This window comes from Macaca mulatta, chromosome X (genome assembly GCF_049350105.2).
Source record: "Macaca mulatta isolate MMU2019108-1 chromosome X, T2T-MMU8v2.0, whole genome shotgun sequence".
Classification (NCBI taxonomy): Eukaryota; Metazoa; Chordata; class Mammalia; order Primates; family Cercopithecidae; genus Macaca; species Macaca mulatta.
This window is the reverse complement of record NC_133426.1, coordinates 49,344,815-49,365,687: the sequence shown is the minus strand read 5'-3', so window position 1 is coordinate 49,365,687 and position 20,873 is coordinate 49,344,815. Positions and strand designations below refer to the sequence as shown.

The 20,873-nt window shown below is 49.1% G+C and overlaps 1 protein-coding gene across 4 annotated transcripts; it reads right to left on the bottom strand.

Moving 5' to 3' along the window:
• Nucleotides 1-2,053: 2,053 nt before the first annotated feature.
• PPP1R3F (protein phosphatase 1 regulatory subunit 3F) lies at nt 2,054-20,142 on the bottom strand. 4 transcript variants are annotated; one of them, XM_028842204.2, is made up of 5 exons: nt 19,615-19,776; nt 18,678-18,943; nt 8,090-8,145; nt 7,483-7,562; nt 2,054-3,738 (listed from the first exon to the last, which is right to left on the bottom strand). In XM_028842204.2, the coding sequence occupies exons 2-5, from the start codon at nt 18,695-18,697 to the stop codon at nt 2,482-2,484; spliced, it is 1,413 nt and encodes a 470-aa protein (XP_028698037.2). In that variant the 5' UTR covers nt 18,698-18,943; nt 19,615-19,776; the 3' UTR covers nt 2,054-2,481. The 4 variants fall into 4 exon arrangements, with proteins under 4 accessions (XP_028698037.2, XP_014982872.3, XP_014982873.3 ...); XM_015127386.3 differs by having other exon boundaries at nt 7,483-7,565; nt 18,678-20,142; XM_015127387.3 differs by having other exon boundaries at nt 18,678-20,142.
• Between the last annotated feature and the right edge of the window lie 731 nt (nt 20,143-20,873).

The following is a 20,873-nucleotide window of genomic DNA, read 5'->3' as shown; positions in this document are numbered from 1 at the left end:
CTTCGCATAAATGGATCAGTGTGGAAGCTTTTGTTTGGCTTTTTGTGATTCATCTGTATGCTTTTGTGCAGTTATGGATCTTCTATTCTCATTATACAATATTCCATTCTGTGAATATACCACAATTTATTTAGATGCTTATTGGCACACCTAGTTTTCTTAATGTATTCCAGGTTTGAGCCCTTCATCAGTTATATATGATTCCATTATCTCCTCCCAATTTGTCACTTGTGTTTTCACTTTTTTTGTTTTGTTTTGCTTTTATTCATAGCAACCTACTACATAATGTTTTCACTCTCTTTGTGGTGTCTTTTGGTCAAAGGACATTCCTAATTTTAAAGTCACTGAATGTTTCATAATTTTCATTTATGGTTAATGTTTCTGTGTCATGATGGAAAATTTTGCTACCATGAGTATACGAAGGTATTTTGCCTTATTGTATTTTTTTTTTTTTTGAGATGGAGTCTCGATCTGTTGCCCAGGCTGCAGTGCAGTGGTGCCATCTCGGCTCACTGCAACCTCTGCCTCCTGAGTTCAAGCGATTGTCTCATCTCAGCCTCCCAAGCAGCTGGGACTACAGGTGGATGCCCAGCTAATTTTTGTATTTTTAATAGAGACGGGGTTTCACCATGTTGGCCAGGCTGGTCTCAAACTCCTGATCCGCCCACCTTGACCTCCCAAAGTGCTGGGATTACAAGAGTGAGCCACGGGGCCTGGCCCTGCCTTATTGTATTCTTAAAGCGCTTTGGTTTTGCCCTTCACATTTAGGCTTTAAGCCCACCTAGAATTATTTTTATTTGTGTTGTAAAGTAGGGATCCAAGTTCATATTTTTCAATGCAGGTAACCAATTGTTGTATTTATTCAAAATCCAATCATTCCCCCACTGATCTAAGACACCTGCTTGGTCACCAGTTCTGTGTCTACACATGAGTGTGTCTCCACTGTTTCTGAGATCAATAGTCTTTTATTGGTCTACTTGTCTACTCTTGCAAAAATATCGTGCCATCTGAATATACCACCACAATAAGTATGTGTCCTGGCTAGTCTTGGCACTTCTACATAAATTTAAGAATTAATGTGTCATGATCTGCACACAGGCAAAACTCTATTGGAATTGTGGTTGGATTTGCATTGAACCCACAAAGCAGTTTCAAGAGAACTGACAGCTTTGCACAGTGGCCAGTGAAGAAGGGAAATGAGGAGAGTGTGGTGTCTTGGGAAACCAAGTGAAGAAAGGGTTGCAAGGTAGAGATGATCAACTATGTCAAATGCTACCAATATCCCAAATAAGATGACGTCTGAGACTTAACCGTGGCTATAACAATGTATCTTCAGCAGTTTTGCCGAAATGGTTGGGCAAAAAAGATCTGACTGGGGCTATTTCAGAAAGGCATCATAGAAGAACTGAAGAAAGCTTGTATAAATATTTCTTTCAATAAGTTTTGCTGTAAAGGGAAGTAAATAAATATGTGGTGTTTTATTTTGTTGAGCAGTTTTTTATTTGCATGCAATAAATATATATCTTTCTTTCAAACCTTCTGGGCTTCCTGTTTTTAGCAGAAATGTGATGTCTGTGGACAACAACTGTGCTACAAAGTACTACAGTACGTTAATTCCTCTTTCGTTTCTGAGGCCTTCCTTATCTCAGGGGCTAAGGGGTCTCCCTGCTGGTGTCAAAGGCTGTTTTTTCAGTAACCTCAAAACCTTGTGGCTGATTCACAACTGACGTTCCCACATCCACAGGAGACCACAGGTACCACTGCAACCATGTGACTGACACCAAACCCTCATGTGGCCGCCACTCTTCCTCCCTGGCTCCCACCACCACCATCCAAATACACACCTGTAGGGTCCCACAGGCAGAATGTGGAAAAGACAAAGAACCATATGGATTAGGACCACGAGGTGAGGAGATACAGATCTTCAAGGACAGACATGTTGAAGCAGCAGCAGGTGACCACGTCCCACCCCCAACTCCCCACTGTGATCCTCCCACAGAAAGTGACCACCCTGCACACTCATGCCCAAACAGGAGAACACTACACCGCAAGACACTGTTTCTCATAGAGCTCTATTGTGGCATATAATAATAGGTACTCTATATAAATTAAATTAAAAATAAAGCTCCAGCATGTTGCACAGGTTGGCTGTTAATAAATATATCTCTGGGTAATTGTGCCCCAAGACCAGCTCACGACCACTCTCCCTCGTCCAGAGAATTATACAAAAATAAATACAGGCTCAGGGGGTAGGGGGAGGACATGCCCAGTTTCACTCTAAAAGTTCCCCTCACTCACACCATCTACCCATCCCCTCGTCTCCACTGGGGTCACCACAGGGAGCCCTGTGTTAACTGGAGAGCTTGGGGATGGGAAGGCCTCTCTTTCAGTAGAGCATTCTCAGAAGCAAAGGACCCAGGTCCCCTCACTGCACAGGCCATGTATCCCATCTCAAGCCTCTGCTGATCCCACAAGCAGAGCCTACGAGAACCAAGCCAGAGAGAGGCACAGCGCAAGCACCAGGAGGGACACACCACTGTTCAGAGCCACAGGGACCACCACTAGCCCAGCCAGGACCCCCAGAGTCTGGGTCAAGGGACCCCGGAGCTGAGGAGGCAGTGCACACACACATTCTGCAGGGGCTGCTAGGTTGGGAGAACTCTTTGGGGGTTCAAGGCTTGGGCCTGCATCCTTTTCATCCTGGGAGCTCACATGAGGCCTGGCTATGCTAGAGAGACAGACTTCGGCCCCCAAAGGACTGAGGAGGGTGGGATTTTGCCCCTGCAGAAGGACAGGAGAGGCTGGCTCCTTGCCAGATACGGGATCAAAGCTGCCTGCCCACTCACTGGTGACCTCTATCTGGGCTTCTGTCCCGGCCTCCCCCAGGTACTCAGTCACCCCAGCTATCACCCTATTCATGTGCAAAGAGCTAGTGTCCTTGCCCATCCCTTTCTCAGGATCCCCAGTGAACTGACCCTCTGTACCCAGAACCACAGGGCCGTCACATCCTGAGCCCTCTGCCCATGGAAGCCACACATCTCCCATAGTGGCTACCACAGAACGGGCCCCGGAGAGGATTTCCGGAGGCGATTCCTTGGGGCTGTCCCCTTCTGGGCTGGAGGGTATGACAGAGAGCCCCTCTTCACCCTCCCCCTCATCATCAGGGTCTTCAGTGTCCTTGATGAGCTCCACGCCACGCCCCAGCCGGGCATAGTGCAGTGTGATCTCCTCAGCCAGGGCGCTGTTTAGGGCCCGCTCAGGGCCAGGCCACTTCAAGATCAGGTCGCGGTCCGTCAGTATGCCCAGGGGATGGCTGGGGGATATCCCTCCATCTGTGGAACCCTCCCCACCACCCCCTGCCCCACCCGCAGCCACAGCAGCCCGTAGGCGGCTCAGATGAGACAGGTAGAGCTGCTCCAGCTCCTGGTCAATGGTGTCCTCACCGAGCAGCTCCTCTGACCCACTCATGGCCTCCAGCCCCCCTCCACTCTCACTCGATACTCCCCATGTGGCCTCTGCCTGCTGCTGGCTGGGCTCCAGGAAAGGCCCGGTGGCCCCCTCGCTCGCATCGGGCCCTGAGGCCTGGTCTCTGGGGGAGCCACCCAGGCCACAGAGAGGGGAGGAGGGGGGAATCCTGATGGCCGGTGCCTGAAGGACTTCTGTAAAAGCCACAGGAGGACTGCTTCTGGGGACGTCACCTTCTTCTGCGGGGTTGCCAGTCATCGGAACATCAGAAACCTGGAGCCATGGCCGGGGCGAGGGGGCAGAGAAAAAGCAAGGGAATGAAGCAGAGGAGGGGATGGAACAAGCAGAGACAGTAAGAAGTGTGACAGCCCACAGCCAGCCCCACAGGGGTTTCTATATAAAAACACCTTAAAGCACCCTCTGTCACTGTCTAGACTCCAAAGACTGTCATCTATGGTAAAATAACACAATTAGATGCAGTAAAACGGGGCTTCTTGCAGATTATAAAGCTGAGGAATTCGGTGGGTGTGAATAGTTGGTGAATGATAATCACTAAACACTGTTGGCTTACCTTTAAAACAGAGCCAGTTAAAATAACTAAAAGTATAAGTAGCCAGGCACAGTGGCTCTCATCTGTAATCCAAGCACTTTAGGAAGCCAAGGGGGGCAGATCACATGAAGCTAGGAGTTCGAGACCAGCCTGGCCAATATGGTGAAACCCCCTCTCTACCAAAAATATAAAAATTTAGCTGGGCATGGTGTTGCGCACCTGTAATCCCAGCTACTCAAGAGGCTGAGGCAGGAGAATCACTTGAACCCAGAAGGCAGAGGTTGCAGTGAGCCAAGACTGTGCCACTGCACTCCAGCCCGGGCAACAGAGAGAGACTCTGTCTCAAAAAAAAAAAAAAAAAAGAGTGTAAGTGGATTGTTTGTAACACAAAGGATAAATGCTTGAGGAGATGCATACCTCCTTCTCCATGATGTGATTATTACGCATTGCATACCTGTATCCAAACACCTCCATAAACATATACACTATGTCCCCTCGAAAATTAAAAATTTATACATTTTTAAAAATTAAAATGCAAAAAAAATTCCCAAAACACAGTCGGGATGTCCATATGAACCCATGATGTATCATCTTCTCTTTTAAAAAAAATTATTTCCTAGCTCCATCTTTTGAAAAGGCCTAGAAACAATAACCAATCTAGTAGCAGCAAGAATGCTGAGCCCCCAAATCTTGGCCTTTGAATGCCACTCTCCACTGAAAGGAACCAGTGCTCCTTAAAGAAATAGCTGCTTCTGGCCAGGTGCGGTAGCTCACGCCTGTAATCCTAGCACTTTGGGAGGCCAAGGTGGGTGGATCACCAGGAAGGTAAGGAGTTCGAGACCAGCCTGACCAACATGGTGAAACCCTGTCTCTACTAAAAATACAAAATTCAGCCAGGTGTGGTGGCATGTGCCTGTAATCCCAGCTACTCAAGAGGCTGAGACAGGAGAATCGCTTGAACCCAGAAGGCAGAGGTTGCAGTGAGCTGAGATTGTGCCACTGCACTCCAGCCTGGGAAACAGAGAAAAACTCTGACTCAAAAAAAAAAAAAAAAAAAAGAAAGAAAGAAAAAGAAAGAAAGAGAAAGAAAAGAAAGAAAAAGAAAGTACAAGAAAGAAAGAAAGAGAGAGAGAAAGAAAGGAAAGGAAAGGAAGGCAAGAAAATAAAGAAAAAGAAAAAGAAAAGAAAGAAAAGAAAAGAAAAGAAAAGAAAGAAGTAAATGGCTGTTTCCAGGCTTGGGGCAGGGAGAGTACAGGATGAGCCTAGCACATATTGTCATGGAAGACGTGAGAAAGGCTCACAGAATGATGAGGACGTGTCAAAAGGACAGAGGAGCCCATCTCAATAAGCTCCTACTAGCCAGGGGTAGTTCATTTTAAGCATCAAAAAAACACACAAATAAGTGCAATGGATTAAAACTCATCAAATATGTTTAGAATTCATGAGTTCATAATGACACAAAACCAAAAATCCTTTTATTCGTCACCTTTGGAGTAGTACTTCTCTGAAAACTGGTAAATAAAATGGAAAAAATTAAATATTTACACTGCTTTTTCTGCACAAACTATATCTCAAAGTAGCCAAATAGCTGGTGTGGGACAGTTTTTCTTTAAAGAAGAATTCTAGCTAATAAAGGAAGTGGGAATAGTAGAATTAAATAGAGTTAATTCTAGTTAATTTAATAATAAAAGATTAAATACATTCATTTAATACAATTAATTTGATAAATTAAATTTAATAAGATTACATTAATAGAATTAATAAATTAATAAAAATGGAGTAAGAAACGTATTTCCACCTGGATGTAATCAGCCAGACCCAGACTGGAAAATTCTACAGGACAAGCAAAGTTTCTTCAACCAACAAATTGCAAAGAAACAAAGTGGGGGAGATTTTTAAAATCTAAAGAGACACATCAATCAAATGCAACATGTCAACCTTGTTTGGATCCTAAAACACTTATGAGAGAAGGAAACTTGAACACTGACCAAATACTTGATGATACTAAGGAATTACCGTCTATTTTCTGAGGTGTGATGATAGTATTATGGGGTTAAGAATTCTTAATTTTCTGGCCAGGCGTGATGGCTCACACCTGTAATCCCAGCACTTTGGGAGGTCAAGGCAATGGATCCTGTCTCTACTAAAAATACAAAAATTAGCCGGATGTGCTCGCTTGAACCCAGAAGGCAGAGGTTGCAGTAAGCCGAGATCATGCCACTGCACTCCAGCCTAGGTGACAGAGTGAGACTCTGTCTCAAAAAAAAAAAAAAAAAAAAAAAAAAAAAAAAGAAAGAACGAAAAAGAGTTCTTAATTTTCTGAGATACAAAAAGAAGTATTTATGGATGGGATGATGTCTGGATGTTTTCCAAAATAATTCCAGAGGGAATGGGAGGGAGGAGACGGGGTATAGATAAAATAAGAATGGACATGTGTTGATATTTACCGAAGCTGAGGGATGGTGTATGTAGGTTCGTTATACTATTTTACTTTTATATATGTTTGAAACTTTTTGTAATTAAAAAGTTCACACACACACACACACACACACACACACACACACCCCTCCAAAATGTCTCTACCTCCCCTACCTACCATCATACTCGCCTGGACCACTGCAGTGGCCTCCCCTTCACAGGTCGCCAGTTTCCACCCTCGCTCTGACAGTCTATTTTCCAAGCAGCAGCCAGAGGGAGGCTGTTAAATCCTAAATCAGATCACGTCCCTCCTCCGTCCACAATGCTCTTGCAGCTCCCCCTCACTCGGAGTAAAAGCCAAAGTCCTCACCATGGCCTGTGAGGTGCCACCCAATCTGTCCTCAGCCACCTCTCTGCCCTCACCCCGCACCACTCTCCCCCTCCCTCGTTCTGCCCCCGCTGCACTGGCTTCTACACTGTCCCTCACACACGTTAGTCATGGCCTCACCTCAGGAACTTCACACTCACCTGGGATGTTCTTCCCTTAGTTATCCACGTGGCTCACTCTCTCACCTTCCTCAGATCTTCGCTCAGATCTCACTAATCACTAAAGCCTTCCCAGGCCACCCAATCTAAAGTTGCAACCCCCCCACCCAACAACACACACACACAGTCTCTCACCCACTCCCTATTCCTTTATATTTTTCCTTATCACTCATCATCACCTAAAGTACCATACATTCTATTATTTTATCATGTCTCACCCTACTAACACATAAGCCCCCTCGAAGAGCATTTTTCACGTCTGTAACAGTGCTTGGCACAGAGCAAGCACTCCATAAATTTTTGCTAAATTAACAAATGACATTTCTACAAGCCCAGGTGAGTAACTGCATTCTCCCCCTCCCCCATCGGGTTCTGAGTTTTGTGCCCTCCCTCTAACCCAGAGAGGACCCAGAACTAGTGGGCCCCACCACCCAGCCCAGCAATAGTTACACTGTGAGCCTCCTATTGGGCTGTCCACTCCAAGGCTGCAAGGACCCACTTACCTGAAGTGTCATCTGGGGCCACGGACGGAGAGGGGTGGGGGCCACCAGTGGACCCACTGACTCCTGGACATCAGGATGTTCTGCTAGAGGGAAGAGAAAGGCAGCATTGGGCAAGACAGGCATATAAGTAGGTATGGTTTTGTTAAGAAAATCTGCCATCCTAGCCAACTGGCAGTTTTGCCTCTGAAGCTTTCTGTGACAATCTAAAGCAGAGGGTGCCCCTTCATTTTTTTTTTTGAGATAGGGTCTCGCTGTGTCACCAAGGCTGGGGTGCAGTGGCACAATCATGACTCACTGCAGCGTCAACCTCCTGGGCTCAAATGATCCTCCCACCTCAGCCTCCCCAGTAGCAGGGACTACGGGTGCATTCCAGCATGCCCGTCTTGTTTTTTCTTTTTTTTTTAAGAGATGAGGTCTCACTATGTTGCCCAGGCTCCTCTTGAACTCCTGGCCTCAAGCAATCCTCCTGCCTCAGCCTCCCAAAGTGCTGCGATTACAGGCATGAGCCACTGAGCCCAGCCTTTTTCATTTTTATAGAAAGAAAAACAGTAGGAAGAAAGACATGGTAAATACAAGCTAAAACTTCCGAAGCTGGCCAATTGCTTACCCACGGCAGGGGTGTTATCATCCATGTTCTTCGTCTTCAGTTCCTCCTCAGCAGGCCTGTGGGGCAGAAGAGAGTACATGGATCTAATACCCTGAGAGGTCACTTCTGCCACCCACTGGCACCTTCTGAGCCTCTGTGCTAGCCCACCTTCACCTGACAGCTGCTGTTTTCTCTTCTGCTGCCTTTGGTTATCCCCTCATCCTAAAAGTCCTACAGCCTCCTTATAGAAAATTCACAAAATACAGAAAAGTCTAAAGAAGCAAGAAAAACAATCACACATCAGCCAGAGACAACTACTGTTACCACTCTGGAAAATTTCCTTCCAGATATTCTATGAAATCATTTAGATTCTACAGATATAATTTCACAGCTAGCTTTGTCCATTTAACAGTAAGAAACATCATTATATACTTTTGCAAACATTTCAAATGGCTGCTTAATACTCATATCATACCATCCCCTTCCTACTGAGCAGCTAGGTTCTTTCATTTAGAGGTCGCAAAGCAAACCAGCAAACAGCATTGGGCATAGTTTTATCGACACTTGTATCATTTCTTTAGGATATATTCCTGGCTGTGGAAAGAGAAAAGATAGAAGAACCCATCTTTTTGGCTGGGCGTGGTGGCTTACACCTGTAATTCCAGCACTTTGGGAGGCCAAGGCAGGCAGATCACTTGAGGTTAGGAGTTCAAGGAGTTCAAGACCAGCCTGGCCAACATGATGAAACCCTGTCTCTACCAAAAATACAAAAAATTAGCCACGCATGGCGGTGCACACCCATAGTCCCAACTAGTTGGGAGGCCAAGGCAGGAGAATCGTTTGAACCTGGGAGGCAGAGGTTTCAGCGAGCCAAGATCGCGCCATTGCACTCCAGCCTGGGGGACAAGAGTGAAACTCAGTCTCAAAAATCAAACAAACAAAAAAGGCCAGGCGCAGTGGCTCACATCTGTAATCCCAGCACTTTGAGAGGCCGAGGCAGGTGGAACACCTGAGGTCAGGAGTTCAAGACCAGCCTGACCAACATGGTGAAACTCCGTCTCTACTAAAAATATAAAAATTAGCTGGGCGTGGTGGTGGGCACCTGTAATTCCAACTACTTGGGAGGCTGAGGCAGGAGAATCGCTTGAACCTGAGAGGTGGAGAGTGCAGTGAACTGAGATCGCACCACTGCACTCCAGCCTGGACAACAGAGTGAGAGATCATCTCACAAAAATAAATAAATAAAAAATAAATAAATAAAAACCTTTTCTAAGGGCAGGCGGACAAGATTGTGAGGCAGAGGAATGCAAATGGAGACTGCGAGGGAGGTCACAGAGGCCTGGGTCCCTATGCTAGCCCTCCCATCCCCATATCAGCCTGGCAGGTCACTTCACCTCCTCACTCATAAAACATAAAACAGAGCCGCGGGGAGTCAGGATGTGCACTAAGCACAAGGCAGTCAAGAGGAATGAGGACGGACAGGTAGAAATCAGGGCCTGACACACAGCAGGGATTGAATCAACTGTAGATATTTATGGGTCTTCTTCCTCCTTCGCCAGGCCAGTCAGATCCCTGAGTGGCATAAGCCAAGTAAATTTCAGGTGGGTCCTCCCAGGGGTGGGATCTCATCATGGAGAAGTCACTGTTCTTATTCTGAAAATGAGTATCAAGTGTCTACAGATTAAGGCAAATGAGGGAAGCATTGACTAAAACATGTTCAGAGACCTGAGAGGAGCTGGGGCGACTGCCTACACCTTTTTCTTCCTAAGAGGCAATGTGACGTTCTTGATACTTCTGGCAATGGATGAAACTTTTTTTTTTTTTTTTTGAGATGGAGTCTCGTTTTGTCGCCAGGCTGGAGTGCAATGGCGTGATCTCACCTCACTGCAACCTCCGCCTCCCAGGTTCAAGTGATTCTCCTACCTCAGCCTCTCAAGTAGCTGGGATTACAGGTACCCACCATCACAGCCAGCTAATTTTTATATTTTTAATAGAGACGGGGTTTCACCATGTTGGCCAGGCTGGTCTCAAACTCCTGACCTCAGGTGATCCACCCTCCTCGGCCTCCCAATGTGCTGGGATTACAGGCATGAGCCACCCTGCCTGGCCTGGTTGAAACTTTTTGAAAACCCATAACCAATTACCTTCACAGAAACAGAGTATCACCATCTGACCCCTACATAGTACCTACTATGGCATTACACACTGTTTTAAGTGTTTCACATTTTTTTAAATAAGTTTTTGGGGTTTCTTGGTTTTTGTTTTTGTTTGTTTTTTCTTAGAGATGGGGTCTTGCTATGTTGACCAGGCTGGTCCTGAACTCCTGAACTCAAGCGATCCTCCCATCTCAGCCTCCCAAAGTCCTAGGACTACAGGCATGAGCCACGGCGCCTGGGCAACATGTGTTAATTCAATCCTCACAACCACCCTATGAGACAGGTACTTGTAATCCTCTGAAGCAGGCAGCACTATTGTCTCCATTTTACAGAGGATAAAACAGAGGCTGAGTAAATGGCTCAAGGTCATACACTTCACATCACAACCCAAGCCTTCTGGCTCTTACCCAGTCAGCTGCTGCTTCTTGGATGAGGGAGAGGGTCTTACCCAACCCATCTCCATCCTTTCTAGAAGTAGACAGAGGGAGGCATCAATACCAGACAAGATCCCTCCCTCCTCCTTCATGCAGGCTTTTCTTCAGACCTGCCTTTGCCCACATTCCCCGTTTCCCTACCTCCATGGGCCTGGGACGTGTGTGGCTAGGAGGCCACTAGACACAGAGTGGCTGCAAGAACTGCTTTCTATAAATACCCTCAGGGAGGACGCTTTAACCATATATATGGATCTAGAGTCTAGAACTCACAAATCCCACCAGAGGTACTTGAATCAGAATACTACAGGGTCTAGGGTGGGTGACTCTGGGAGCCCAGGTGCCACCCCCCACACATCACATATGAGAAAGAGAGATTCAGAGCAAACCAGCTTGGTCCCACACCAATCCCCTCCGTGGTCCTAAAATCCAAGTCTTTGGACTTATGTCTCAACATGATTTCTGCCAGGCTGCACTGACTTACTTCTTTTTGCTGCCATAGTCCCTCACGACAGAAAACATCCTCCCCTTAGGATCTTCTAAACCAAGCCTCTTCAAGAAGGCCCACAGACAGACAGAAAGCCAGCCCTCCCACCTGTGCGCAGTAGCAAGCAAGCCTTCTCCTCCATCTGGCCTAGTCTGGACATATATTACAAACAGGCTTCTAAAAGCCACTACAGAGTCATAGATGTGAGAGAGAAAAAGGAGAACACTCAGGAAGCAGCCAGCCAGCAGGAAAAGGACTCCACAATTCAGTTGGAGGAAGGAGAAGAGAAAGAAAAACAAACACACAATCAATCCCTCAGCCCCCAGAGCACCCATTCCATGGCTGAGGGCGAGAACATCCAAAAAGCAGGTCATGCCATTGAGCCAATCCCAAGATCCGCAACATCGGCAGAAGCAAACAAGTCATTCTCCAAAGTCAGATATGAAAGCAGAAAGCACAAGCATGCATTGTTCACCTCCTCCACCATGGGCCCCTCTCACTGACATACCAAGGCATTTGAAAACCTTCACATCCATCCTTCAAAACAATACCCTTCCTTTTTACAAATGCAAAAACTAAAACTCAAGGAACTGCACCTCTACACTCACTGACTACATAACCACGCTGGTAACAAACATCCCAGGAGGGCTCCACTTTGAAGAGAGTTTGATATTGTGGGCTTAAAAAGAAACAAGTATCTTTGAACCGTCTTTCACAGTAAAAACTCAAGGGCAGCTATGACTTCAATCAACATGAGGATAGTAAGAGAAATCAAGTACAAATGTATACTGACTCACTGATTGGTAACAGAGAAGAGGGGTTCTTAGAAAAATGGGGAGGGAGAAGATTAAGAACAAAACTGTACCTGCAGTATGCCTGCTCGTTTTCAAGAAGGAAACCTGTTCTTTTGGCACCAGCCCCACAAGCACCACGTGGCATCCCCTCAAGGGCAGTGAGCCATAAGGGCCAGGGCACACAGATCTGGGAAATCCTGGACATGCATCATTTGGGTGCTAGTGAGCACTAGTCAAGCTGGTGTCGCCTAAAAGGGGCCATTTCAGGCCTGCACACCAGTCTCCTGGGCGTACGAATTCTTCCAGCCATCAGGAAACACAATGGCTGCCAAGCTGATAGTCCCCAAGGAGACCAGAGGGTGAGGATTTGGAAAGAGATGGTGTTGGCCCCAGCCTAGGCCAGCCAAGAAAGAACAGAAAGGTGAATCGCCAGTCACAGAGTGAGCAAGCAGGTGAGGGCTGACAAGCCCTGTGGAGAAAAGCAAAGCAGACTTTCAGAGCAGTCACAGACTGCCATTGCCACCACCACCCAAGTCCTCTGGAGCAACCCCAGCATTCATGTTTTCAAAGAATTTTGCCAGCCCAAAGTGGGTCAGGTGCTGAAACCCAAAGGGAAAGTCAGCAGACCCCGGCTCCCATGTAGTCAACCTGAAGATAACGCTGACTTTCCGGGGGGACAAGTGGCTTCAGAAACCTGCCGCACGATACTCAGAATTGCAGTTACCCTGAGCCATCTGCTTTCTGAAAAGAACAGGGCTTGAAGGTGGCTGTGAAAGCCACCAAGTTATGTGGGGCACTGCTTTGCCTTCCCCAACAAGTGTGTCAGCCTCAACTCTGGGACTTGCAGGCGATCCAGTGGGGTAGAGGGAGGAGAGCAGTTTTTCGTGCCATGAGCTTCTTCAACAGCCATGACTTCGGCCATGACCCATAGTAAGAAATCCATTCTACACCATAACCCAGCACATCCACACATGTGTAAAGAGACATATAAATAACTGAAAAACAGTTGTTCTTTGAGTGAAACAATACTTACCTTTACTGCATGTGATGAAACACTGGCATTTCTTATGCTATTTCCTTCTTTTTAATGCTTGTTGAAACCCAGTAAATTGACTTCACAACTCTAAGGGTTAGGATCTGCAATTTTGAACAATCCCAGCTCTGCCACCTATCAGTTGTGTGACCCGGGGCAAGATACTTAACCTCTCTGTGCCTCAGTTACCTCATCTCTAAGGAGGGGATAATACCTACATCAGTAAGTTGTTCAGCAGATCAAAGAAGTATTTGAAAAGTACCTATAAAGCGCTTAACAGTAACCCCCTCCAAATTTCCATTGAGGGAAACTGAAGCTCTGAAAGGAAAGCAACTCGCCCAGTGTTGCCGTGCTGGTAAAATGCATCGCCCAACCTGGTACAGTAGCTAAGAGCTGGAGCACTAGAGCAGGACCACACAGGCTTGGATCACAGCTCTGCCACTTTCTTAGCACGTGGCCTCAGGCCTATGTCCTTAACCATAATGCCCTACCAAGTTTTCTGTAGCATAAAAGAGGATCACGTTCACATTAATTCCTCACTCTACAGACAACTAAGATGCCCCCTGACTTGTCCCGTTCAACTCCGGTTATTCTGGTTTCCCTGAGGCAGCCAACTTGGATACCAGGTTGGATCCCCATCCCTTCAGTTATAGGTGCACTGAAAGACAGTGGGCCTTCCTGTGCGTCAGCCCTGGTGACGGACCCTGGAGACACCATGGTGAGCAAACCCAACTAGGAAGCTTACAATTCAGTATGGAGGAAGGCATTAAAAAAAATACTCAAACTCATTCTTTCAACAAATATTTATTGAGCACCTGCTAAGTGCCAGGCACTGTGGCAGGCCTGCAGGAATACAGTGTTGAATGAAAGCAGACCATGTCCCTACCCCTCACGGAGCTTACAGTCTAGCAGGGCAGAGAGAGTCATCCAGCAACCCCCTAATAAAGGTCTAACTACAAACTGCGGTCAGTGCCTTTAGAAAAGGAAAGAATGCCCTAGAATAAGGGTCCCTGGCCCAAACTGCAGGGTCAGGCAGGGCTTAAGGATGCTGAAAAGCAAAATGAGCAAGTGGGGAGGTAGGGGAGTGAGAGACTGCTTGGGAACCCTGTGGGAGAGGTGACGAATGCAGTCCCCGACAAGGTGAGTTTGAGGAATTATTTGGGCCATCAGTCAAGTGGAGACGCCAAGTTTGGATACATGAAGCTAAGGGAAAAGCCAGGAGAAAGAGAAGGGCCAGAGAGTTAAGAGGAAAACCAGCAGAGTGTGGTCTCAAGGCAAGGGAAGACAAAGTGTTTCAAGTAGGAGTGGTCAACCACTTCAAGAGGAAAACCAAAAAACCACCTGCAGAATCTGGCAGATGCTGGGGGCTAACCCTTACATGGGGTGAGCAAGTGCAGAAGGCAAGTACAGGCAACTCTTTGCAGGGGTCGGCAGTGAAGGGGAGGGTGATGAGGTGTTGGCCAGAAGCAGGAGGGAGAGAAGGAGGGATCAGCGGAGACACAAGGGATGCTGGCACCGGTAAAAGTCAATAGAGGATCAAGCGAGGGCAGCAGAAAACCTGCCAGGAGAGAAAAGGTGACTGATGATGTCAGATTCTAGAGCAAGTGGCAGAAACTGGGACCCAGAGCACAGGAGGGAGAAGTGGCCTGAGCAAGAAGGGACTCCTCCTCATCTGTAACACAGGGGAGCGAAATCAGCGTGCAGACTTGGGGGCCGCAAGTTATAGGGAGTTCCATTCTTATGGCTTCTGCTTTGTTTTTTGAAGCAGGAGAGAAAGTCTGAAGGCAAAGAACATTTGAAAGAGTCACTTGAGAGGAGAAACAAGAGTGGATCAGAAAAATATAGAACTGCTAGGCAGGGTGGCCGATGACCCTCTATTGGTGGCGATGCTCATCTGCTCTGCCACGGGACATTCTCTAACCAAGCTTAGCACCTGCTGGGCTGATGAGTGCTACGAAAAAGCTGGGGGCCTAAGGATGCTGGGGTAGACAGCTCCCCTGGGGAAGTCCTCTTAGAACTGAGGGATCAACACTGGAGGAGAATGCAAGGGGTACGGAATAAAAGTTCCTGGTGAAGGAAACAGCAGGGGCAAAGGCCCTGCAGCAGAAAGGAGCGAGGCCCTTTGGAGTAACAGAAAGACCACGGTGACAGGAGCTCAGAAAGAACACTGGTGTAAGACTAGAAGCCAGTGGAGGCCAGATTGGGGGATGGGACGGGAGGGTGCTTGAAGACCATGGTGAGACTTTCTTGCTCTTTACTTTTAAGAGGAATAGGACACTTCCAAAGGGTAGTGTCAAGTGCCAAGGAAGATCAGGAGGGCTTTTCCCCACACCAGCCCTAGGACTTTGGACTTTGGGAGCCTCAGTTTGCTCATCCAGGAAAGAGAAATTTAAAACCGCTACTTCACAGGGAATGTTGTCGGAATTAAACCAGACCTTGCATGAAAATACAGTACTCAGTGAAGTGCCTGGCCAAGAGCAGGGGCTCAGCCAGGTCTCATACAACAAATCCTCTGTACCGCATCCCACAAGCTCTGTGACATCTTAGGACCACTCTGCATCTCTTTCCCTGCTGGAACCTAGCACTGTGCCCAGTACACAGTAGGCCCTCAATAAATGCTTGATTAATCATCTCTAAGCTTTAGAGTTATCAAATGCCTGGTCCAGCAACCCAGGGAAAACAGAAAGCAGCCATTTGGGTTTCTGAACTATATCCTGATGGCTACCACGGACTTCTCCCATGCCCTCACCTGATGTGGCTGTGCTCAGTGCACAGTGGGCCTGCAGCCAACATTTCCTAAACAGGAAGCCCTCTATGATAGGGCTCCCACAGGTAAGGGATATACCCTGAGATCCTCCACCATTTCCCAAGAGGGCTAGGTCGCAAAGGGTGGCTAGTCTTCAGCAGCGCTGCAAGTCACTGGCAGCACACAGGTTCTAAAACAATAATATGTTGAAATGTACTCGCCAAGAAAGCCACCGACCTACAAAAAAACCCTTATCGCTGATCTTGCAATGAGCACCAACCTCCCCTTTGCAAGAGCTGAGATCGAAAGATAAAGAAGCTATCAAAAAGCCATCTGCCCACTTAAAATAATATCACAAGTCATGTTAGGAACCACAGACCTGGGGCCAGATACCAAAACAATTGTCTGAACAGGCTGCTTCAATTTCTCCTTAAAACCACCCATGTATGTTAAAAGAAAAACACCCTCTCCACCCACCTTGGCCCTGCAAGGTTTTGATTTCTCTGTTCTCTGTCTTTCACACTCTCTAAAATGACCAAACTCCTTTACCCAAACTGTCGCATCTTACAGACAGGGTTCCCATGACAGCCGGCGGGGATGACAGCTTGGGAAAGTGATAGAAATGAAGGTGGCTCTGGGGCACTGGACCTGCTCAGTATCTTCATCTGGGTGGTGGTTACACAAGTGCATACATATGTACAAATCCGCTGGGCTATACAACGGAATATCAGTATACTTTACGTAGGTATACCTCAATAAAGCAAAAAAAGGTAAAAGGAAAACATGACATGCTGGGAACACCAAGAGTGAAATCCAGAATTTGCCCTGAATCATGCCAGGCTTTCTAGAGGATCAGTTTTTTTTTTTTAAAAAAAAAAAAGATAGAAAAAAGTAAATATACATCCCTAGCATTTCTTCCCTGGCCCTGTCACTCACTAAATGAGAGGCTTTGAGCAAGCTGGCTCACCTCTCTGAGCTACCTGTCTCCCCTCTACTAAATGGGGATAATCATAGCACCTACACAACACAGCATGCACAGCAGGCCTCATGGAGAGAATGGATCTGATGTTCATAGCACAGAAATCAGTAAATGCTGGCCAGTTATCTTTTGCAGCTACCACCATGCTTCAGTTACCTTGCCTATGTTTGCTGCATCCAATCCAACCATGCAAAGTGACTGTCATTCCCCTTAGCAGAGGAGGAAACTGAGGCAAGGCCACACAGCTGATGGGCGGAGTCGAATTTAGGAGAGGAATCCAGGAAACTGTAGGTGTGGCTCCCTAAATACTGACACCAGCTAACATCTGTATGATACTACTTTAAGCCAGACTCAGTTCTGAGCATCTTTACTCATATCCCGTAAAGTAGGTGCTATAATTCTGCTTTACAGATAAGGTTCCTGAGGAACGGTGTAGTTAAATGTGTTGGCCAAGGTCACAAGGCCAGTAAGTGGCAGCGCCAGGATTTGAACCCAGGAAATCTATGCCAGAATCCACACTCTTAATGCTGTAAGAAAAACCATGCTGCCTGTCCCCTTTAAATTAAGTCTCAGATTATGGTGGGGCTCACAGGTGGGTGAGTGGGTGCTTGCCTGCCTGCTCAGTTACCCAGGAACATCTGCCCACCAGCCCGGAGTTAGACCTTTCTGAACTACTCACAGCCTAAGGCCTTACCAGAACCAGCAGAACCCACAAATGTCTCACTGCAGCCAGGGGCTTCTGACCGAGCATATACATACAAGGTCTAAAAAGCATTTTCCCATTTCCATTTCCAGTCCTCCCAGGAACAGGGAAATGTATGGATTTTAGGGAGAATCTAGTGATCCTGGGCCAGACTTAGGGTGACCGCAAAAAGAATCAGGCCCAGCTGCTGCCCTTAAAGAACTCATAGCTTGATAGAAGAAACCTAGGGAAATCTTCTACCGGGGCCCCCTGGGGTATAACTGATTATTTCTCCCTGTCCCTGAATGATCACAGGTAGTGTGGCAAAAAAACAAGGGACAAAAACTTCTAGTCCAGTACCCATCTGGTTCTGTCTCTCTGCCAAAGCCACTGCTTTCTTGTGAGAGCACGGGCTCAGCTCCTCGCCTCCACAGGAGAACTCAAAGTAGATTACAGCATAAGAGTAGAGTGCACAGGCTTCAAGGTCAGACATGGGTGAACTGGAAGAGCCAGGTTGACACCACTGCCTCAACCAGTTTCTCCACCTCTGGAATCCTGGTTTCCTGCTCTGTCAGAAAGAGAATCTGCTCTATCCCCCACTGGCAAAGCCCTCAGTCCACACTACTATGTCACTGCAGTTCTCTCCACTCCCAGCACACTGCTGATCGTTCACACCAACCTCATTTCCACCCCAGGACCTTTGCACTTGCTGTTTCCTCTACCTAAAACACCCTTGTTCCATATATGCACATAACTGTTCTTCATCATTCAGGACTTAGTTTAAATGATAGTTTAAATGAAACGTCCTCAGAAAAATCCTCCCTGTTCCTTCTTCTACAAACTCTACCCTACCTCCCCACCGTATCTGCATAACTCTTCTTTATCATCATTCGGGACTCACCTCCTCACAGGCCCTCCCTTTAACAGCATGTCTAATACAGTCATTCCCTCCCAATCTATCCCCTTACTCCCTTCAGCAGCTTTGTCCCTATTTATCCTATCTGCTTCCTCCCTTGTTTTTTCAAACTGTCTCCCATAGGAGCCTGTATGAATCCTTGAGGGCAGGGTAGATGTCTGTCTTGTTCAGGGCTTTACAGTGGAACTCAATAAATGAATGAATAAAACCCCAGTTAAAACAGTGCCTAGCACATGTTTGACCTCCATCACTCTTGGACTAGCTGACTCAATGCACCCTCCTCCCTGTTCTGGAGAGCAGGCCTGAGGGGTTCCTGGGCCGGAATGTTTGTCCTCCATCCCAGACACAGCCCTGCGTTGGCGGAGGTGGCGCTGGCTGACATTACCTGCGCCTCACCGGCTTCATGCAGCTCTTCAGCTGCCTGGCCTCAGCCTCCACGGGACCCTGGCACTCGGGCTGTGGCTCCAGCTGCTGCAGCTGCTGCTGCTGGGGCAGCCCTTCCGCATCAGCGGGTGAGGGAGCGGGTGCGATCCGGAGCAGGACTGTGTAGTTGCGGCCGTGGTTGTTGGCCCAGAAAGTGCCCTCGGGGGTCTCATAGCGCACCACGAAGTCGAGGCGCGCCCCATCGCCCGCGCCCTCAGCAAAGGGCAGCTGGAAGGCAAAGCGGTCAGTGCGGCCGCCGTCGTCGGGCGAGGAGGCGGACACCTGGCCGGGGCCCAGGCCGAGCCCCGGATCCAGGATGGGATCTCCTGCTCCTGTTCCTCCCGCTCCTGCCCACGGCGGGCTGCGCGGGACGTAGCGCGCTGGGTGGTCGCAGAAGGAAGCCCAGCCGTCGTGTGAGGCCCGCACGTGCACCGCCTTCTCGAAGGAGCGGTTCAGCACGCGTACCAACCCGCGCAGCACCGGCGGGCGGCCCCCCGGCACCCACACCCCGGCACCCCCGGGAACCGCTCCGGGAGGCGGCAGCAGCGCCTCCAGCTCCACCATGACGCGCCCCAAGCGCTCCAGACGGCCCGGCGCGGGCGGCAGCGAAAATGTGGGGACCAGGTAAAACCCCCCGTCAGCGGGGACAGGGCACAGCGGCGAGGGCTCGGGGCCAGCCTCCTCTTCCTCCTCCCCTTCATCCCCATCCTCGCCATCGTCGTCCTCGTCGGCCCCGCCGCCGCCGCCATCTTGCCCGGCCGCCGCCGCCATCTTGCCCGCCCCGGGCCCGCCCCACGGCCGGTAGCGGCGCAGCTGCGCCAGCGGCAGCCCCAGGGCCTCGTCGGCGAACAGCACCCTTCGCGGGGCCACCGCCGCCTCGACCGAGGTGCGGGGCTCACCCGCGGCCGGCGAGGGGGGCGCGGAATGCCGCAGCGGGGGCTCCACAGGGGCCGTACGCGCCATATCGGCGGCGGCGGCGGCGGCACCGACGGCACCGGCGGCGGGACCGGCGGGGGCAGGGCCTGAAGGGGCGGGCAGCCAATGGGAAGGCCAGCGCGGAGGGGTACGGCTCACGGAGGCGTAGGCGGTGAGATGAAGACAGGTATAGCAGAGGGCCAATGGGCAGCCATACGCGGATGACGTAGCAGCGAATTGAGAGCCGGAGAAGCACACAGCCAATGGGAATGCCCGGGAGTGGGCGGTGTAGGGGGGCGGGATGATCGAGGAATCAATGGAGAGGCCGGAATGGGGGTGGTGCGGAATCCAGGATGAAGAAAGCAGAAGGAGACAGCTAATGCGGAAGTCTGAGCGAGAGCGACATGTGGGCGGTGGGAAAAGTGGAATGGCTACAAGCGATGAGGGCAGCCGGGAACGAACGCAGAGGCCCACAAAGTGGGAGATCCCGCGGATTGCGTAGGCGGTGGAACAGAAGCTAGAGACAGAGACCAGCCAATGGAGAGCCGCGCGCGGGATGACGATATAGCTGCAGCAAGCCAATGGGAAGGCTTGTGAGCGTGCACTACGGCTTTGAGGGCGGTGCCAAGGCGGAGCTAGCCAATAGGAAGGCTAAAAGGAGACCAAGAGGCGGGTGTGTCAGCGGCCACGGAGGTGGGACCATAGGGGATCGAGCCAATGGAGGTGGAGGCTGAAGGCGGGAGCGAGGACGAGAGATGGCGGATAGCCAATGAGGGAGCCAGGGTGAAGGCGGCGAGACCATAAAGAGCAGTATGGGATGAACCAATGCCGTGGCTAGAAAGTGCCTCGGGGACGGAGGGAGGGCTTGGAGGCAAGACGCGAAAACAGCAGAGCCGACGGGGGCGGTGTAGGTGGTGTGAAGGGAGGCATGAGTAGCCAATGAGGAGGCCGGAGGGGAGGACGCTGTGTAGGCATAGTCTGAGCTATTGGGTGGCCGGACAGCAGGACCAAAGAACGCAGGCAGCCATTAGGAAATATGTGCCTCTCAGGGATGGAGTTACCCTCTCCCTAATCCTCCGTGACTCCCCATGGTCCCAGGAATACCCAGAGCCTCTGAAGGCCTAGACCACACCCTGGTGCGTGACCTAGGAAAGAGAAAAGGACTCTCCTGTTGCAGTTAGTTACTTACTGGGTCCTCCCTGCCCAACTCCAACCTTTGCTTGAGCAGTGCCACAAGCCAAGA

Coding starts and splice junctions, on each gene's coding strand:
- PPP1R3F (XM_015127386.3), bottom strand. CDS start 19,678: ATGGCGCGTACGGCCCCTGTGGAGCCCCCGCTGCGGCATTCCGCGCCC. Junction 7,566..8,089: donor TGATAACACCCCTGCCGTGG/GTAAGCAATTGG, acceptor TCTTCCCTCTAG/CAGAACATCCTGATGTCCAG. Junction 3,739..7,482: donor GGCCCCAGATGACACTTCAG/GTAAGTGGGTCC, acceptor CCATGGCTCCAG/GTTTCTGATGTTCCGATGAC.